This window comes from Anolis sagrei, chromosome 3, assembly GCF_037176765.1.
Source record: "Anolis sagrei isolate rAnoSag1 chromosome 3, rAnoSag1.mat, whole genome shotgun sequence".
Classification (NCBI taxonomy): domain Eukaryota; kingdom Metazoa; phylum Chordata; class Lepidosauria; order Squamata; family Dactyloidae; genus Anolis; species Anolis sagrei.
Window position 1 is genome coordinate 266,123,368 of NC_090023.1, and position 22,068 is coordinate 266,145,435.

Below are 22,068 nucleotides of genomic sequence, written 5' to 3' on the forward strand. Positions count from 1 at the left end.
AGTTTCCAGGGCAAGGGGAGAATGTGTGAGCATGAGGCACCTCTGAAATGGGTTGGAGTTTGTGGTAACTGCATCTCATTCTTTACCTGGAGAAGTCTAAGGATGGGTCATACAATTAGAGAAAGGGAGAGGTCACAAAGGCCATCCAGTTCAGGCCCATTTTGCCATGCAGGAAGACACAATCCAAGAAAGGGCTTCTGGGCCTGAGCTCTCAAGACAACACCAACCCCCCAAATTCACTAGGCCCACCTCCCCTACGAGGCTTCTTCAGAGGCTGTGCTCTCTTCTGTATGGTAACAGCAGCCTCACCTCCTATCCCATTTGATTTCTAGTACACACAGTACAAACCCAGCTTAATATTAATATGGGAACAGAGAACACAATGCATTGCCAGCAGTATCACCACCATAAAAAGGAGAGCCAGACCTACTTAGAACGCAGTCGGCGTTCTGAGAAAGGGGCCCTGCTTCTGAAAGCCAGGTCAACAAATCGGAGGGTTGGGAGGAAGCCGACCCCAAACCTTCTGACCTCAGGAGGACAGGATCCTGCGTCAGGCTCCGACTGGCTGAACCCCTTAAGCCACAAAACCCAGGCTCTGCTGGGCTACTGCAAGCAAGCAAAAGCAATGGGCGGATAGCTCCAGATGACTCAAGTCATAGCCTATAGCTGTGTGGGTGCAAGAAAAAGCTTCTAAGCACATAGGAACATTTTTTTTCCTATCCCCAATTAGCTGCACCTTGAGCATGGAGGGAATTCAGTTTACTGAGACAAAGTCAATAACATAAATGAGCCTTTAGTCCTTTCCAAACCTGAAGCCTTGCAGATATGTTGGACTACACTTCCCATTGTCATGAGACAGGATAGATAACTTGATTTTTTCCCTTTCCCCCTAAGTGGTTCTCATGGCATAATATAACCTGCAGCATCCTGCTCCAAGGATGTACGAGGGATATCCAGAAAGAAAGGTTACAAGGCATGTAGCTCTTGCGGAAAATTTTCTCAGGGGAAGTTGGTATCACTGCCATGTAATGGGAAGCCCGCGGAAGCGAACGAGCAGTGCCAGTTGTCAGAAGCTCATCGACTGGTATTTTCAGTTTCCCTCCAATTATGAAGTTCAAACTGTAATACGCTACCTAAATGCTAAGGGCATGAACGCCACTGTGATTCATCGTGAAATTGTTTCAGTTTATGGAGAGGATGTACTGTCAAGACAGCATGTGGCAAAATAGGTACAGAATATACTGTGAACCTATGAAGAAACTTTGCAGAGCCATCCAAAACAAATGTCATGGGATGCTTATGGCGGGAGTCTGTCTCCTTCATGACAATGCACATCTACACACTGTTCATGCAACACAAGAGTTGTTGACTTCATTTGGTTGGGATGTTTGAAGCCACACCTCTCACAGCCCCAATCTCGCACCCAGTGAGTATCACTAACTTGAAGGAACACTTGCGTGGAAAACATTTTTGTGATGATGACGAGGTGAAAATTGAAGCGACAAACTGGCCGAAAAAGTTAGAGGGAAACTTCTAGGATCTGGCCAGGGTTGTCCATGCCTTAGTCGCCTCCAGATTGGACTACTGTAATGCACTCTACATGGGGCTGCCCTTGAAAACGACCCGGAAATTTCAATTGGTTCAATGGGTGGCGGCCAAGTTAACTGGTGCTCCTTACAGGGAGCAGTCAACCCTCCTGTTTAAGGTGCTCCACTGGCTGCCGTTCATTTTCCAGTCCCAATTCAAGGTGCAGGTTCTTACCTACAAAGCCCTGAATGGTTTGGGACCCGCCTACCTGGGTGACCGCATTTCTGTGTATGAACCCACACGATTCCTTCGATCATCTGGGGAGGCCCTGCTCGCACTCCCACCTCCATCGCAGGTGCGATTGGTGGGGACGAGGGAGAGGGCCTTCTCGGTGGTGGCCCCTCAACTCTGGAACTCACTCCCCAAGGACATCAGGCATGCCCCAACTCTGGCAGTCTTTAGGAGGAGCCTGAAAACATGGTTGTTCCAGTGTGCTTTCCCAAAATAAGGAAACTCCCAGCAATATGTCCTCTAAATGCACTTTATTATTGATCTAGGAATGTCTGCATGCCCCATCCCTCTCTGAAAACTCTATCCTAGTCATATTTCACCTGTTCATGCTCAGCATTATTTTTAAATTTTAATTATTACATTTGGCCCATCCATAGTTTTTAAACGTCGTTGTGTTACTGTTAATGTTTATTGCTTATTTTCTGTTATGAGTTTTATTTTTATTGTTTTGCATTTTTATTGTTTTTATTATTGATGTATTGTGGGCTCGGCCTCATGTAAGCCGCACTGAGTCCCTTGGGGGAGATGGTAGCGGGGTATAAATAAAGTTTATAATTATTATCAAAAACTCATCCCAAAGTAAAGACTATCTGTATATATTTCAGATTTCAATATTAATGTCAAAAATACATAGTATGATTTTACATAGGATTTGTGCTACATTAGAACAGTAAAGATAAATATCACTTAAGTAAAATAAACATTAAATTTTAAATAAACAGAAAAATAAAATAAGGTGTAAACACCAAACTAATCTGGATGGATGACAAAATGTATTGAACCGAATGGTGATTATGTGGAAAAATAATGTAATACCAATGCTACAATCCATGTAAGTTTTAATAAAATATATTCACTCTTTAAAAATATCTTGTAACCTTACTTTCCAGATAATCTTCGTAGATAGGGTTATCCATGCTATTCAATGCCCTTCCAGAGGAGGGCGACTAAAATGATCAAGGGTCTGGAGAACAAGCCCTATGAGGAGCGGCTTAGGGAACTGGGCATGTTTAGCCTGAAGAAGAGAAGGCTGAGAAGAGATATGATAGCCATGTATAAATATGTGAGAGGAAGCCACAGGGAGGAGGGAGCAAGCTTGTTTTCTGCTTCCTTGGAGACTAGGACGCAATGGAACAATGGCTTCAAACTACAAAAGAGGAGATTCCATCTGAACATTAGGAAGAACTTCCTGACTGTGAGAGCCGTTCAGCAGTGGAACTCTCTGCCCCGGAGTGTGGTGGAGGCTCCTTCTTTGGAAGCTTTGAAGCAGAGGCTGGATGGCCATTTGTCAGGGGTGATTTGAATGCAACGTTCCTGCTTCTTGGCAGGGGGTTGGACTGGATGGCCCATGAGGTCTCTTCCAACTCTTTGATTCTATGATTCTATGATTCTATGATTCAAGGCCAATGCCCACCAAACCCTTCCAGTATTTTCTCTTGGTCATGGGAGTTCAATTTCATCATTTATTGAGTTCAGAATGCTCTTTAATTGTAGGTGAACTATAAATCTCAGCAACTACAACTCCCAAATGACAAAATCAATGCCCCCCCCCCCCCCCCCAGTATTCAAATTTGGGCACCTTGGGTATTTGTGCCAAATTTGGTCCAGTGAATGAAAATATATCCTTCATATCAGATATTTACATTATAATTCATAACAGTACCAAAATTACAGTTATGAAAATGTTATGTTATGGTTGGGGGTCACCATAACAAGAGGAACTGTGTTAAGGGATTGTGGCATCAGGAAGGTTGAGAACTACTTCTATAGACACAACAAACATGGAAGTTCAGAACCAGAATATACATCAAAGCAAATCAACAGAAAATATAGTCAAATTCTCAGAAAAACAAACAAATAAATAAGAATCATACACAAACATGCAATAATTTTAATGAGGACTTAAACATTTGGGAGACGATCTAGAAAATGCCTTCCCACAATAGAGATGCGAAGTCTGAGATTGCTTCCAAGTCATAGATGACCCAGACCTCAAAAGTGTACATGGAGCAGCGTACTCAAGATAGCCAGCCAACTTAAGCACAGACAACAGATTAAGTGATATTATGTGTTGGATAGATAAGGGATCAGGTGCCTAGAAAACAGCTGCTCCTTTCAGATTTATTTTATTTATATGCTGCCTTTCTCTTAGAACAGAACCCAAAGTGACTTCCAAGCACAATAAATTAAAAACTTCCAGTCCAAATTCTCTCTTTCTTACAACAAAGAGATAAGAGTTTTACAGATGCCCATTCAAACATTGGGTAAAGAATGACCCCATTCACTGCTTCCAGGATTCCTCAGTTATAAGGAATTCCATCTTAGTTTGACTCAAATTTATTTAATTGATCTTTCTCTTGCTTCTGTTACTAAATCTAGAAAGATTTTTGGGGACCAAGACAACGTTAACCAAGAGGAGAAATAGAGCTCAATATTGCTGAAATTAGAGCTCTGTGTCCCAAAGGCTGTTCTTTTTTAGGAACTGTGGTAGCTTACCTCTAGAAGACATTTAGAGAATCATAGAATCAAAGAGTTGGAAGAGACCTCATGGGCCATCCAGTCCAACCCCTGCCAAGAAGCAGGAATGTTGCATTCAAATCACCCCTGACAAATGGCCATCCAGCCTCTGCTTAAAAGCTTCCAAAGAAGGAGCCTCCACCACACTCCGGGGCAGAGAGTTCCACTGCTGAACGGCTCTCACAGCCAGGAAGTTCTTCCTCATGTTCAGATGGAATCTCCTCTCTTGTAGTTTGAAGCCATTGTTCCGCGTCCTAGTCTCCAAGGAAGCAGAAAACAAGCTTGCTCCCTCCTCCCTGTGGCTTCCTCTCACATATTTATACATGGCTATTATATCTCCTCTCAGCCTTCTCTTCTTCAGGCTAAACATGCCCAGTTCCCTAAGCCGCTCCTCATAGGGCTTGTTCTCCAGACCCTTGATCATTTTAGTCGCCCTCCTCTGGACACATTCCAGCTTGTCAATATCTCTCTTGAATTGTGGTGCCCAGAATTGGACACAATATTCCAGATGTGGTCTAACCAAAGCAGAATAGAGGGGTAGCATGACTTCCTTAGATCTAGACACTATGAGTTTTGGAGTTGTAGTTCACCTACATCCAGAGAGCATTCTGCACTCCACCACATGGGAAAGACTTCTTTTCTAAGAAGACCCCACTATGGATTAATCCATTGGAGGCAGACCAAAGAAGGGAAACTGGAGGGGAAGTATGGCCTTCATACAAAGAAATTTTAAAGAAACAAAATGGGAAGTTCTTAATAAAGACTCAAGAGGAGCTAAATGAAAAATATAAAGGCATCTCATGGTTCCACTTCAGACAAATTAGAGAACATTACAATTTAGACCAAAAAGAGGTTTCATAGAAAAAGAGAAGCTATGGGACAAAATAATGTACTCTCAAAACAAAATTATTACTAATAATTATAAGACATTATTAGGGCACAGGAAAAAGAAACAGTCATAGCAGTAACTTACCTGGCAGGGCAAGGCAAGGACATAGACTACCATTCTCAAACCACTAAAGTCAAACCCAACTTAGTAGGAAATTTTGCATGCCATCACTGTTTGATATGTCCACAATTCATTCAGACAAAGGTATTTCAGAATCCTGACACCAAAGCTCTTTACTGGTGACAATATTTTGCCACTTGTACTACCAAAGGCATGGTCTATATTATTTTTTGCCCATGTTCTCTTATGTATAATGGCCAAACAAGCAGACAAGTCAAACAACGGATCATCGAGCACAAGAGCAAAATAAGAAATCACTCCGCTGATTCCATTTTTATAAACATTTTGATGTTTTAAATCATAATGCAGAATCACTCTGGGTGCTGGTTTTAGAGGTTGTCACACACCCCTTTAATTTGAATTTGGGTACTAAATCCTTTGGAATTTTTACCCTTAAAACTGTACATCCCAATGATCTAAATGACACCATTTCATACCAATGTTTCCTGTAAACTGTAGTGTATAGCTCTTTAACACTTTTATTACCTGCTCTACCTGGTTTGGGCCCCTTTAATTGCTTCACTTTATATACTAGTTTCTACCTGTTAGCCATGTTCTTGCTACAGAATCAAACCATTGCAGAACACAGTTTAGGACAGTAGTTCTCAACCTGTGGGTCCCCAGGTGTTTTGCCCTATAACTCCCAGAAATCCCAGCCAGTTTACCAGCTGTTAGGATTTCTGGGAGTTGAAGGCCAAAACATCTGGGGACCCACAGGTTGAGAACCACTGGTTTAGGAGAACCTGATGTAAGTACCTATGCCTCTTTTATTTTGTATGCCTTACATGTTAGCAACATATGGAAATATTTATCCCTTTTGTATACATGTTCTGTATACATTCCCTTTAGATCCACTGTTTCATTGTATCCTTATACACCTGAGGAAGAATTATTATTTTGGAGTACTTGATGTCCACTTCATTGTACTTTTCACATTTCTCCACCTGAGGAAGATGTTAGACAGTCGAAACCGATCTGGAAATCCTCTACCTCTACGTGGATATCCTCTTACAAGGGACTGGAAACTCCACTCAAGAGTATCTTTCTCTAAAGTAAGGGATCTATGCCCTTAAGAGAAGTCTGCTTTACAGCAAGAAAGACTTTACTTTTGTGACTGATGTAAAATCACTGTATAAACAACAGTTTTTTGTTTATTGTATATTGCTCAATGTTGTATTATATAAGTTGGTTATATGTTTAATATTGTATTATATAAGCTGAAAAAAAAACATTTACCTTTGTGATTTATGTACCACGACTTGTAGTGGATTTGTGTTTGTTGTGATTTTGGGAATCCATTGTCTTTTGTGCACAATTATTTCCCTGTCAGAACGTGGCTTCATGAATACAGAGAGTAAAGGGGGGGGGGGGGTCAGTGTTTCTTTGAGGTTATCCCAGGATGGAGTAAGCTCTTATTTTTTGTCACTCTTACTTTTCAGAGATGGGAATGGTTCCTTTTCCTGAAAGGAGCTAAGGTATAATCCTTAGAAGCTGATCCGGGTTTTTGGACTGATTTTTTAAACTAACATTTCTCAAATTTATACACAAGTAGGTACTTTGAGGTACACGAGTATATAGGGAATATAGAATCATACATGAGTATATAGGTTATATCTGTTGAAAATGGCAACCTTCTCAAGCCTCTACTAGTTATTTGTTATGTATGTAATTGCTTACTGTATTGTGTATGTGTGTATTGGTATGTAATTTGTCCTTAACTTTTTGTTGTTGGAGGGGCTGCAGGCCATGTAATCAGGTCTGGGCTTGTTCAGGGCTCAGACTCCATTTTAGAACACTGTATAGTTTAGACTTCAATGTAGGAACAGTATGTTTAGAGACTCCATTGGCTGTCGGAGTACGCTCCCGATCATTTGTCTAGCTTGCTGTCAACCTTTGCAGCCCGAAAGATAGTTGCATCTGTCAAGTAGGAAATTTAGGTACCGCTTATGCAAGGAAGCTAATTTGACCAATTTATGACGCCATAAAAAACTCCAGCAGCGTACAAAAGAATGAGGAATTACTCCATTGGTGTCACAAGTGGATGGTGAAGCGACAGCTCCCCCGGTGGCCAGAATTCGAGCATACCCTCATGAAGCTGGAAAGTTAAATAGCCTCTGTGTGTCTGTCTATATATGGTATGTGTCTATGACATTGAATGTTTGCCATGTATATGTGCATTGTCATCCGTTCTGAGTTCCCTGCGGGGTGAGAAGGGTGGAATATAAATATTGTAAAAAAACAAACAATTAAATAAACTCTGCTCTGTGTGTGTGTGTATTTGTGTGTGCGTGTGTGCATGTGTGTGTATGTATGGATGAATGCTGGTGAGTGCCATTTTTTCCTAAAAGGTTATGACTCTAACTGGTCATGCTTTTACCAAGAGGTTATGGCATCGTTTTTCAAAAGCTTGTGACTTCTAACAAGGTCATGCTTTTCCAAAGATTACAAAATCTCCAAAAGCGTAATGGAGAGATTTCCATTTTCCAAAAATATCACAAGCCTCTTTGGGTCTCACATTAGGAAAAAGCTGGGATTAATTAAGATTTAGATCCCACCTATTTTGTCTATTTTGCCACTAATGGATGCTGCAGTGTTTGGACTTCACCTGAAGCCTAGGAATGGGTCTTCCACATTGTTATGGGGTTGCCTCTGAAGACTTCCCGGAAGCTGCAACTCGTCCAACGCACGGCAGCCAGATTACTAATAGGAGCGGGGTACAGCGAGCACACTACTCCTGTGTTGCATCAGCTCCACTGGCTGCCAATTAGCTTCCGAGCACAATTCAAAGTGCTGGTGTTGACCTACAAAATCCTAAACAGTTCCGGACCTGTTTACCTGCCAGAGGAGGGCGACTAAAATGATCAAGGGTCTGGAGAACAAGCCCTATGAGGAGCGGCTTAAGGAGCTGGGCATGTTTAGCCTGAAGAAGAGAAGGCTGAGAGGAAACATGAGAGCCATGTATAAATATGTGAGAGGAAGCCACAGGGAGGAGGGAGCAAGCTTGTTTTCTGCTGCCCTGGAGACTAGGACGCGGAACAATGGCTTCAAACTACAAGAAAGGAGATTCCACCTGCACATGAGGGAGGACTTCCTGACTGTGAGAGCCGTTCAGCAGTGGAACTCTCTGCCCTGGAGTGTGGTGGAGGCTTCTTCTTTGGAAGCTTTTAAGCAGAGGCTGGATGGCCATCTGTCAGGGGTGATTTGAATGCAATATTCCTGCTTCTTGGCAGGGGGTTGGACTCTTCCAACTCTTTGATTCTATGATTCTATGAACGGATTCTCCCCTATGAACCATCAAGGTTGCTAAGATCTTCTGGAGGGGCCCTGCTCTCGGTCCCACCACATTCACAATCGCGTCTGGTGTTGGACGAGAGACAGAGCCTTCTCGGTGGTGGCCCCTCGGCTGTGGAACTCCCTCTTGATGGAGATTAGATCTGCCCCGTCCCTCCTGACCTTCAGAAAACTAGTGAAATCATGGCTCTGGGATATAGCATTCTCAGAATGATTGGGAAATTCAGCAATAGCTAACTTCCCACACTGGCAGATTGAGATGAACGTGATTTTATCTTGGCAACTTGGCTTTATGTATTTATTCTGTTGTATCTAACTTATTATGATGTTATCATGTTTTTAGTTGTATTTGTGTATTAGCCAGCCTGCGTCCCTCTACCGAGGTTGAGAAGTATCAAAGTTTTAGATAATAAATAAATAAATAAATAGTTAACCCTGGGCTTCGGGCACGGGCCAAAAGCTACAGTGCCTCTTAGCGGCCAAACATTTCCAACTCCAAGGTCAAGTAGTGAATGGGAAGAGATGGGAAAAGCACACTGTCTTGCCTCCCCTTGGCCTCTCCAAGGCCAATTCCTTCCTTTGGACAACTGTGCAGGCCTTACTTGTTGCTGTCCCGGTACTGATAGATGTAACAGCCTTGTGGCATCCCGCTCTCCTTGTCCAAAGTAAACGCCAGTTTCAGCTGCAGTGGGAGGGGAGGGGAAGGGAGAGAAAGAGGGGCCCGGGGTGGGGAGAAAAAAAGGAAAGAGAACACATACATTTAGGCAGCGCTCACAGCAAGCAACCCCTTGAAAGGCCGATGGGAGAGAACCAACCTCACCGAGGCTGACACGCAACCGCTGAGGCCTGGAACATAGCGCCGGGTTCCAAACCTCAGGGAAGAGTCACATGCCTTGCAGAAAAAGCACTGGCTTTTTCCACTCCTTTGTTACTTACTATAAAGTGTTTGTGGTTCTTCCGAAATGGCATGGGTCAGGGCAGCTCTCGCCCCCTTACCCGCAAACCCCACATTTACACGCACTCTCTTTTTGCACGAGAGTGCACGGGCGCATACAGGATGCAAAGGCAAGGATGCAAAGGCATTCCCAGGAGCCTCTTTCGCTGAAATTTTCCCTGAAAGCCTCATCCGCATCCCTCTTCTCCTCCGGCCCTTTCGAGGGGGAAAGGGAGAGAAGGAGGGAGGGAAACCACAGAAGGGAAGGTGACAAATTCTTCCTTTGGCACAGGCTTCGTTGGGAGCCAAACTGGAAGGGCGTGCAATTTGGCCCCGTGTCCGGCAGGGGGCTGCAAGGCCTGACCTGGAAAAAAACCCGAATGGTGGTTAGGACTTGGGACGATGGGCTGGAGATGGATTATTTGCTGGAAATCCAAGAAAGAATTTAGGAATAGTGTGTCGATTCCTGTGTTATCCAAGGCCAGTTCGCTTAAGGGAGGAGGAAAAAAACAATTTGGCCGGTCGGCTGAAAGAAGAAACCCAACACTGAACGAATTTGGTTGAAGGCAAATGTGGAGATTCGGAAGAGAAGCCCATTTTCTGCATGAAGGGTCTTAACTTAAAATCCTGCGACAAGAAAGGGTCGGGAGCAGCGCTTCTCAACCTAGTGGTCGGGACGTTGGGGGGGGGGTCATGAGGGGGTGTCAGAGGAGTCCCCAAAGACCACATCAGTGTCATGGGGGTTATGTGTCAGAAGTTTGGCCCAGTTCTATCATTGGTGGGGTTCAAAATGCTCTTTGATTGTAGGTGAACTATAAATCCCAGTCATCGCCTGAGCTCTCACCCCTCTCCAATGCCAGAAATACAGCTTAATGGTGTAACATTAGAAAATACCTTGGCAGCCACCTCTCCACAAAAGTCAATATTGAGACTGAAATACAACACTGCCTGAGCTCTGCAAGTGCAGCATTTTTCCGAATGAAGCAGAGAGTGTTTGAGGATCAGGACATCCGTACGGATATTACTATTATTATTATTATTATTATTAAACTTTATTTGTACCCCGCTAGCATCTCCCGAAGGACTCGATGTGGCTTACAAAGGCCACGGCCTCAATACACAACATAACAATACACCTAAAGCAAATTAAAACAATTATGGCAGTATTAAAATAACAAAACCAGAAGCAGTAAACAATACATCAAACAAGATAAAACTGGGCCGGGCCAGAGTAAAGGGTACAGGATTAAAAAGTGCTGATGCGACTGTGAGAGCCGTTCAGCAGTGGAACTCTCTGCCCCGGAGTGTGGTGGAGGCTCCTTCATTGGAAGCTTTTAAGCAGAGGCTGGATGGCCATTTGTCAGGGGTGATTTGAATGCAATATTCCTGCTTCTTGGCAGAATGGGGTTGGATTGGATGGCCCATGAGGTCTCTTCCAACTCTTTGATTCTATGATTCTATGATTCTATGTAGGATTATAGGGCAAGTGCAGTGTGCAGTGTGCGGCAGTCTTAATTCTAATAAAGTGCTTCTGGGACTTGGTATTGGAGATTTCCTAATCGGGAAAGGCATATCGGAACAGCCAGGTCTTCAAGTTCTTTCTGAAGACTGCCAGTGTAGGGGCCTGTCTAAGATCTTTGGGGAGAGTGTTCCAGAGATGGGGGGCCACCACGGAAAAGGCCCTGTCTCGTGTCCCCACCAAACATGCTTGCGACGCTGGCGGGATCACGAGCAGGGCCTCTCCAGATGAACGTAGTGAGCGCGTGGGTTTGTAGACGGAGATGCGGTCACGCAGGTAGGCTGGTCCCAAACCGTTCAGGGCTTTGTAGGTAAGCACCTGCACCTTAAATTGGGCTCGGAAGATAAATGGCAGCCAGTGGAGCTCCTTGAACAGGAGGGATACCAAGGTGATTGTTTATAAAGCTATTGTCCTCCCAACCCTGTTATATTCCTGTAAAACGTGGACTATCTACAGACATCACATGCAACTCCTGGAACAATTCCATCAGCATTTCCTCCAAAAAATCCTACAAATCTCTTGGGAGGACGTGCTGGAAGTAGCAAAGACCACCATTGTTGAAGCAATGGTCCCCCGTCATTAACTTTGCTAGGAGGTCGCTTCTGGTCGCTTCTGGACCTCCTTGCAGCAACACCAGAGGCACTCCAAGTGGCCAGCTAATGGTCAAAGGACATTTAATCAACTACCAAGCTTGCAAACTCTGTTTTGTCTGTTTGTTAAAAATTTGTTAAAAATGTAATACAATTGTCTGGTTGCTACTGACACAATAAATAAATAAATATCAACTCCGCTGGACCGGCCACGTTGCCCAAATGCCTGATCTCCATCTCCCAAAGCAGTTACTCAACTCCAAACTCAAGAACAGAAAACGGAATGTTGGTGGGCAGGAAAAGACATTTAAAGATGAGCTTAAAGCCAACCTTAAAAACTCTGGCATAGACTCTGAGAAATGAGAAGCCCTGGCCCTTGAGCACTCTAGCTGGAGGTCAGCTGTGACCAGCAGTGCTGTGGAAGTCGAAGAGGCATGAATGGAGGGCAAAAGAGAGAAACATGCCAAGAGGAAGGTGTGTCAAGCCAAACCCGACTGGGACCACCTTCCACCTGGAAACCGATGCCCTCACTGTAGGAGAGCATGCGGGTCACAAATAGGGCTCCACAGTCACCTACATAGCCACTGTCAGGACACAGATCTTGGAAGACAATCTTACTCGGACAATGAGGGATCACCTAAGCAAGTAATAAAATCCAGCAATATCAAGGTCTATTTTCCCCAAACTCCACCAGTGTTCACATTTGGGCATATGGAGTATTCGTGCCAAGCCATCATTGGTCCCACCTCCTTTGCAGGTGTGACTGGTGGGGACGAGAGACAGGGCCTTCTCAGTGGTGGCACTCCCCTTCCCTCCCCAGTGAAATTAAAGCAGCCCCCTCCCTCCTGAGCTTCAGGAAAAAGCTAAAAACATGAATATGGGACCAAGCTTTTGGAAAGTAAGTTCTAGTGCAGTAAGAGAATATGGAATAGTGAAATGACAAATGGAACGGTCTTGGATCATGATTTTGGACGGCGTGATTTTAATAGCTGGTTTTTAATATTGATATGTTTTAAATCTTTTTGGTTTTAATGCATTTGTTTATTTTACTGTATGGATGTTTATGTCATTGAAATACTGCCTATCTGTAAGGCCGCTCTGAGTCCCCTTCGGGATGAGGAGGACAGGATACCAACGTAGTAAATAAATAAATACAACCAATCTCTAAATTGCAAAGATGTTAGTGGTGTTAGTGAAACAACAGCATTGTTGAGCAAACCAGGCATTGCCTTCAACCTTTCTGGACATTTGGAGAACGGAAAACAATTCTGACCTTTAGGAAACAAAGGAACACAATTGAAACACTGGCTAATGTTTGCAAACATTTCTGGATGGTGGGGTGAAATCACCGACTAAAATTAACAACCTATTAAGTCGCTTTTCCACCAGTAGGCTCCCAGCAGAACCCGGCAAATGGCTCATTAGGTACCGTATCACTTCTCGCTTCCCTGCAGGATGACAAATGGAGATGAGCACAGCAAGAGCTCATTGGCCCAAATTAACGTGGCCAAATGAAGTGCCATCACAGAGTCGGAAGACAGCATCTCTGTGTGGGCGCACGTCTGCAACTCCACTCAGCCCTGCCTGCAATTGTATTGACCCCCAACCAGCTTCAGAAGGGTGAACACTACTGCAACCTCCTCCCCTCCATTAATTGATTAAAAACTCAACAGTATAGGTATGTGAGGTGGCAAGAGGAAGATCTGAAATAGGAATGCTGCATAATAGCTCTAGCTGGAGCGCAGCATGGAATATAATCCACATGCTGGGTCCCTCTAACCCAGTTTGATCTGCTGGGTCAGATGGAGCCAGATGAGATTTAGGAGCCACTGGGATGCTTCTTTGGGGCTTCAAGAGCCTACAGTGCCCACGGTGGACTAGTTCTGTGGGTTCCAGCCCTGTCCATCCATTGTGATCACAGTTAAATTCCCCAATGTGTCCAGCTATATTTGAAAAATACTGATCCAGAGGCCAAGGCAGGGCTTATTTATTTATCGTGTCAGGGGCAACCAGACAATTGTATTACATTTCTAACAGAACAAAACAAACAAACAGACAAAACAAGCTTGGTAGTTGATTAAATGTCCTTTGCCCAATATCTGGCCACTTGGAATGCCTCTGGTGTTACTATAAGAAGGTCCTCCATTGTGCATGTGGCAGTGCTCAGGGTGCATTGCAGCAGGTGGTTTGCTCTTCTCCACACGCGCATGTCGTAGATTCCACTTTGTAGTCCGATTTCTTGAGGTTGGCTCTGCATCTTGTGGTGCCAGAGCGCAGTCTGTTCAGCGCCTTCCAAGTCTCCCTGTCTTCTGTGTGCCCAGGGAGGAGTCTCTCATTTGGTATCAGCCATTGGTTGAGGTTCTGGGTTTGAGCCTGCCACTTTTGGACTCTCGCTTGCTGAGGTGTTCCAGCAAGTGTCTCTGTAGATCTTAGAAACCTATTTCTTGATTTAAGTAATTGACGTGCTGGTTGATACCCAAACAGGGGATGGGCTGGAAATGTCACTGCCTTGGTCCTTTCACTATTGGCTGCTACTTCCTGGCAGATGTCAGGTGGTGCAATACCGGCTAGACAGTGCAATTTCTCCAGTGGTATAGGGCGCAGACACCCCGTGATAATGTGGCATGTCTCATTAAGAGCCACATCCACTGCTTTAGCGTGGTGAGATGTGTTCCACACTGGGCATGCATCAGCAGAGTAGCATAGCGCAAGGGCAGATGTCTTCACTGTGTCTGGTTGTGATCCCCAGGTTGTGCCAGTCAGCTTTACCAGCTGGGAGTGGGAGTTGAAGCATTTTTTTCCTGATATTTTGTCTGTACCTGTGGATTGGCATCTTTACTACTGCCTTTACTACTGCCTTCAGCAATCCCTGGCTAACACGAAACAGACTGTACCCTGGGGCTTTAATTGTCTGATCTCCAAGGCCCTTGTGGCAAAGGTCTCTTTTGCAAGACAATCGATCCCTCCCAACCATCTCTAACTAAATGTTGGTGGACAGCAAAAGAGATTTAAAGATGGGCTTAAAGCAAACCTTAATGTGGTTCAAACTCTGAGAACTGGGAAGCCTTGACCATCGAGTGTTGGAACTGGAGGTCAGCTGTTACCAGTAGTGCTGTAGATTTTGAAGAGCCACGAATGGAGGGCGAAGGGGAGAAACATGCCAAGAGGAAGGCGCATCAAGCAAACCCTTGTCGTGGCCACCTTCCATCTGGAAATATATGTCCTCAATGCTGGTCTCCACATCATTTTGATATCTTAGACCACAAAGGCAAAGCAGACTGCCCCCATGCTTCTTAGGGATGGCAAAACATATCCGGCTGGAAAGGCGGCGAGTGGAAGCCCTGCTGGATTCTGTCACAGCAAGTCATTTCTGGGACAAATGCCTGCCATCATGGTGTTCAATCAGCTTGCCACCAGGTTCAACTGGCAGCCCGGGAGAGCGACAGGGAGGCAATTCATCACCCAGCTGCGTGCTTTGGAGTGGAGGGATGCTGCTGCACTGTTGCACTTCTGTGCCGCAGCGCCTCCCCGCTTTGCAAATGAGCCTTTCCAGCTCATTGGCTCTTGGCACAAAGAGCCATTCTCTGCCCTCGGAGGGAGATGGTGATCAAGAGCGGAGCCACACCTCCTCAACGTGGCTCTTCAATAAATTATGATGGAGGGGTGGGGGACGGAGAAAGGGGCATTTGAATAAGAGCTGCCTAAAAAGGCTAGTTTGAACTCTTTGTGAGTGATGGATGCCACCCCCCACCTTCAAGTTCTACAATTTGAGCAGAAACACAACTGAAGCTCGGTGACGCTGGCATGACAAAGGACTTGCCTTTAAAAGAATGCAGCCAAATAGAGGTCAAGGTACTCCATAAAAGTTACCGGCCCTCAATCTTGTTTAACTGCCCACCTGCCCACTCTCCATTGTCTGTGGCATACAAATGAGGCAGAAAGGGATTGGTTTCAAAAAACAACCAAACACTCAGCTTTCTCCCCATTGGGATCTTTGGCACTTCTTACTTGGACTAAGTGAGTGGCTACCGAGAAGCCAACATTCCAGTCATTTGATCAATAAAAGGACCACTGCTCAGAATGTGTGGGAAAGGTGACTTGTTTCAGAAAATCCTCCAGCCATTCTGGCCACTCTGCAATCCGTAGTCTAGCAAACTACGTTTTCCCATGCTTCCATACAGAGGATTTTTTTTTATCATGTCAGAAGCAACTTGAGAAACTCCAAGTCACTTCTGGTGTGAGAGAATTAGCCATCTGCAGAGATGTTGCCGGGGAATGCCCAGATGTGTTACTATCCTGCGGGAGGTTTCTCTCATGTCCCCGCATAGGAAGCTGGAGCTGGCAGACAGGAGCTCACCCCGCTTTGCGGATTCAAACCACTGACATTCCGGTCAGCAGTTCAGCCGGCACAAGGGTTTAACGGCTCCTACATAGAATGAAACAAGGAGCCCCCAAAAGCTTTAAAGGAATTTCAATGTTATCCCCCCTCCCAAGTTCCGAAACAATGGGGAAAGAATCTCATATGATGGTCTTATGCACCATATCTGGAGATACTCTGCTTGGGACTCTGCACAACAGAGGAAAGGAAGACTACAAGAGAACTGCCTCACAATTCAGGATACTCCCTCCTGACAGATGGCCATTCAGCCTCTGTTTAAAAACCTCCAGTGAAAGAGAGGAAGATTTTCCTAGTACAAAAACTCTCCTAGTGTATCTACATGCTGCATTATCACAGAATATCTATGCCCCACACTGCTGAAGAAATTATACTGGTTAGCTGGTATTCACTGGACCAAATTTGGCACAAATACCTGATACGCCCAAATTTGAATACTGGTGGTGTTGGGGGGGGGGGGGAGGATTGATTTTGCCATTTAGGAGTTGTAGTTGCTGGGATTTATAATTCACCTAAAATCAAAGAGCATTCTGAACCCCACCAACGATGGAATTGAACCAAACTTGGCACACAGAACTCCCATGATCAAAATAAAATACTGGAAGGGTTTGGTGACATTGACCTGAAGTTTTGGAGTTCTAGTTCACCTACATCCAGAGAGCACTGTGGAGTCAAACTATGATGGATCTAGACCAAACTTGGCACGGATACTCAATATGTCCAAATATGAATACTGATAGCGTTTGGGGAAAATAGACTTTGACATTTGGGAGTTATTGTTGCTGGGATTTATAGTTCACCTACAATCAAAGAGCATTCTGAACCCCAGCAATGATATAATTGGGCTAAACTACCCACACAGAACCCCCATGACCAACAGAAAATACTGTGTTTTCTGATAGTCTTTCGCGACACCTTTGACACCCCCTCGTAACCCCCCCCCAGGGGTCCCAACCCCCAGGTTTGGAAACACTGCTCTAAAGTATGTTCTACTCCTTGTGGACTAAAACACAGAGAATGAAGGGCAGGCAAGAGGTGGCTGGGTAGAATTTCAAGCAGAGGAAGTTTTGGTGGGTTGTTATAGGTTTTTTCAGGCTATATGGCCATGGTCTAGAGGCATTCTCTCCTGACGTTTCGCCTGCATCTATGGCAAGCATCCTCAGAGGTAGTGAGGTCTGTTGGAACTAGGAAAAAGCAGAGTCCTTTGTCTCACCCTGGTCATTCCACAGATATATAAACCCTATTTCCCAGTTCCAACAGACCTCACTACCTCTGAAGATGCTTGCCATAGATGCAGGTGAAACGTCAGGAGAGAATGCCTCTAGACCATGGCCATATAACCCGAAAAAACCTACAGCAACCCAGTGATTTCAGCCATGAAAGCCTTCGACAATACATTGACGTTTTGGTGCTTGCTCGTGCCTAAAAACTGGTAGAAGGAACTGTCGATATGTGCCTCATTGTCCTGATCAGTCCAAGTCTCCAAATTCAACATTTCTTGGAAGGCAATTTTGATTTATTCAATCCCCAGAGCGCAAAGAGCACTGCTTGTAACCTTCCTCTTCTTTTTGACTCTGTACTACTTAAGGAGAGATTCAATATGCAAGGGTTTTTGTTCTTTTTCTTCTTCTTCCTTTCTCCTGTTCTGAGGCTGTGGTCACGGTTCACAGGCAGGATCGCAATATTTGTGCCAGCTTCTTTCCCCCTTATTTGCGTTTTCTTTTCTTTTTTTTGACAAGCCCTCCAATGTAAATGGTGTTTTTTTAAAAGCTGCTTGCAAATCTAGGAACTTTGACGTCACTCTTCCTTCCACCTACCCAATCTCAGCCACAACAAAGGCGAATGGTGGGAAGTTCTGATGGAAAAATAGCCGCCGCTCACCAAGCCTTTGCCAAAGGAGAAGGAGGATATTTACTAGGGCAGCCTTCTCCGCCTGAGTGCTCTCCTGATGCAGCATCGGACTACAACACCCATCTACAACACTGCCATTTGTCCTAGATACTCAGGCTGTAATGCTGGCCACTTGCTGCCCAGCCCCACACTCCCTATATCTCAGTCACTATATCTCAGCTTCTCTTCTGCATTCTGCTTTACTGGCCTACTTCTCAAGGCTGTGGTGAGAAAGAAGAGCTAATGAGTGACAACAAATCAGGAGCGCATGAAAGTCCAATAATTTAGAAAAACACCAACCCATGCTCAAACACCCACCCACCCACACACCTACAGAAAGTTAGAAGACTGAAGACGTTAAAAGAAAAGCAAAAGGTTGCATCATGTCTGTGATTAGGTGGTCAAATACTCTACTGGGGAAACACTTAAAAATAAACCTTATGGTGCAGTGGTCCTCAACCTTCCTAATGCCGCGACACCTTAATACAGTTCCTCATGTTGTGCTGACCCCCAACCATAACATTAATTTCATTGCTTTACAACTGTAATTTTGCTACTGTTATGAATTGTAATGTAAATATCTGAGATGCAGGATGTATTCTCATTCACTGGACCAAATTTGGCACAAATACCCAATACATCCAAATCTGAATACTGGTGGGTTTGGGGAAGGTTTGATTTTGTCATTTGAGAATTGTTGTTGCTGGGATTTATAGTTCACCTACAATCAAAGAGCGTTCTGAACTCCACAATGATGGAATTGAACCAAACTTGGCATATAGAACTCCCATGACGAACAGAAAATGCTGGAAGGGTTTGGTGGGCATTGACCTTGAGTTTGGGAGTTGTAATTCACCTGCATCCAGAGACTCAAACAATGACGGATTGAGACCAAACTTGGCACGGTTACTCAATATGCCCAATTGCGAACACTGGTGGAGTTATGGGGAAATAGACATTGATATTTGGGGAGTTGTAGATGCTGGGATTTATAGTTCACCTACAATCCAAAGAGTACTTTGAACCCAGCCCATAACGGATCTGCACAAAACTTGGCAAACGACTCTGGCCCAGTTTACCTGTCCGAACGGATTCTCCCCTACGAACCATCAAGGTTGTTAAGATCTTCTGGAGGGGCCCTGCTCTCGGTTCCACCACCTTCGCAATTGCGTCTGGTGGGGACGAGAGACAGGGCCTTCTCGGTGGTGGCCCCTCGGCTGTGGAACTCTCTCCAGATAGAGATCAGATCTGCCCCCTCCCTCCTGACTTTCAGAAAGATGGTAAAATCTTGGCTCTGGAACTTAGCATTTTCAGATTGATGATCGAATCAATAACTGTTGACCACAAGGCGGATGGTGATGAATTTGTGATTTACCTTGACGAATTGGCTTTATGTAATTCTTGATCTGTATTTTAATGTGTTTTAATGTATTAATGTACTATGATGTTATTATGCTTTACTTTATTTGTATATTGATTCTCTGTTGTTAGCCGGCCTGAGGTCGAGAAGACCAGGTTATAAAAGCTCTAAATAAATAAATAAATAAATAAATAAATAAAATACCAACATGGCCAACATTGAATACTGGAGGTGTTGGGGGGGGGGGGTCTGTTTTTGAATTCTGGGAGTTGTAGTTCACCAACACCAAAAAGGAAGAGAAGGACAGAGAGATCTTCTGGGTTCCTAAGACCATCATAAATATGTGTTTTCTGATGGTCTTTGGTGATCCCCCTAAAAACTCCTCGTGACCCTCCCTCCCAGTGGTCTCAACCTCCAGGTTGAGAAACATTGTTATGGTGGGATAAGGAAGGAGAGAAGTTCAGCTCTGGATTCTCTCTGTGATCCCCAAGCAGCCCATGCATTTCTTCTGGCAGGTTGCACTCATCTGGGGGACTTTGTAGGGCATCTAGATTGACTCCAACTTGGCCCAGTTTGCTTTCAGAAGTAGGTTTTAAGGAGCAGAAACAAATACCACATTTAACGGATACTCAAGCTCTCAAAACGAGTTATTTATCCAAAAAAGGTTTCTTTAAGAAGGAGATGAACCGCTCTCGCGGCAAATTTTCCATCCATAATGTTTTCTTTGCAAGCCTTCAACCCCACTCCGGGCTCCTGCCCTGGAAAAGCATTCAAGACTCAAATTCGCAGGACGCGGAGAGAAGTGGCCGGGTGATTCTCCATTAAGAGCAGGAAAAGAAATGGCACTGCCTCCCATTAAGTGATGCTTCTTGTTGGCCAAGGCAGAATAAAAGCCATGGGGAGTGGGGGGGGGGGGCAAGCGGTTCTATATGGGGTAAGCACAGGGGGGCCCAGTCGGGTATTTAAATCAGGCAACGCATGACTACGTCCCAATGCAGATCGTCACTCAAGTGAGGGACAAAACCTGTGGCGACAATGCGAAGCCCATCCCAAGAGGTCACCTCTAATACGATTAGCCATAGGCACTTGGGCAACAAGTCCGACGGCTTCAGTGTGTTAAATCCCCCCATTATTTGGGAAGGAGAGAAGGCTCTTTGAGCTTTTGACGCAGCACAGATGCCTGCTCAACATTAAGTGATGTGGCCAAGGTGATGGAGAAGCGGGAAGGGGGAGGAGAGAAAAGGAAGGGCAGGCATTGAAGATACTGGGGGGCATTGTTCCTGCTTTTCTACAGGATGGAGGGAGGCTTCCAGTTGCCCCAATCTGACAGCTGGGACACACCAGCAAACACCCCCTCCCTTGCCTCTGCCTTTGACTTTTCAGCTCCCTTCCCCCAACAGAGCTTTGGCCTTTGAAGCCAGAGAAAGCTGCCTCATCCATCAATGACAAAGGTCTCAAAAAGGCTGGATCCAATGTGGGGAAGGCTTTGGCCATGTAGAAGCGAATGAAGAAAGAGAGAATAATGCAGGACGGAGGGGGATAGAGACCCACGGTTTCTTTACTACTGGGGGTGAGTCTCAAAATGCACAGGGGAGAGGGTCATCCAGTCCAACTCCCTTCTGCCAGCCAGGAAGATACAATCCAAGCAGTCCTGGGATTCTTGGATGGCACTGATGACCTGGATCTGTCACAGTCTGGTTTTAGTCATGGAATGGAGATGGCTATGGTCGCCTTGGTGGATGATCTCCACAGAGAGCTCGACAGGGGAGTGTGTTTTTGTTGGTTCTCCTGGTCATCTCAGTGGCTTTCGATACTATCGACCATGGCATTCTTCTGGGTCCGCTCTCCAGAATAGTTCTTGGGAGCATTGCTTTGAAGTAGCTCTGCTCCTTTATGGAGGATCACGCTCGGTTGGTGAAGCCGGGGGGCACCTGCTCGGACACCTGGCTATTGACCATGAGGTTCCATTCTATCTCCCATGACTTCGGTGTCATCTGTACATAGATGACACTCAACTCTACTACTCCTTTCCACTGAATTCCAAGGAAGACTCCCAGACCCTGAACGAGTGCTTGGCAGCCATGATGGATTGAATGAAGGCTATCAAGCTGAAGCTTAATCCAGACTAGACAAAGGTTCTCCTGGTCAGTCATATTAGTCTGTGAGGAATTGTGGGAGTTGAAGTCCAAAACACCTGGAGGGCCAAAGTTTGCCCATACCTGGGTAATACCATCTTCCTTGGTTTTGCTCTTCGGTTGGCTCTGCAACTGTAGACAAACACAACACACACGGCTACTCAGGAGGTTTGGGGAAAAGCTGAGAAAGCTGCAAACGTTAGGCTTTGCTGACTTTGTGCTCATTTGACAACACAAGCCTGGTGATGGTGGTGGTGGTGGTGGTGATGATGATGGAGAGGACACATATATGGGTTCTACATTGCAACGGTGTATGAAGAACTTGGGATGTCAATAGAGGAATCTTTACATTAGATTTCATACTCTGATTCGCTATGCGCCCAGCAGTGTTCAGTAGAATGGAAAACATTAATTCTTTAACAAACAGATTTGGATATTATTAAGACTCTCCCTGCTAACATTTCCTGTAATCCATGCAGTGGCTCAACCTTAGGTGGTGTAGGGATGATGACGGTGATATTTATTTACTGAGGTGATCCCTCAAAGCTCAGAGATGATGGTCTTCCAGATGTGGTGTCTTGGCGGTGGATCCGTAGGTGACTGTGGAGC

General features: G+C 45.0%; 1 protein-coding gene across 2 annotated transcripts in view; it reads right to left on the reverse strand.

Moving 5' to 3' along the window:
* DIS3L2 (DIS3 like 3'-5' exoribonuclease 2) overlaps nt 1-22,068 on the reverse strand; it is a 334,011-nt gene that overhangs the window by 57,696 nt on the left and 254,247 nt on the right. For both annotated transcript variants that reach the window (XM_060767323.2, XM_060767322.2), the window contains exon 15: nt 9,238-9,317. In XM_060767323.2, coding sequence (XP_060623306.2) covers nt 9,238-9,317 — 80 coding nt within the window. The remainder of the gene's footprint in view (nt 1-9,237; nt 9,318-22,068) is intronic.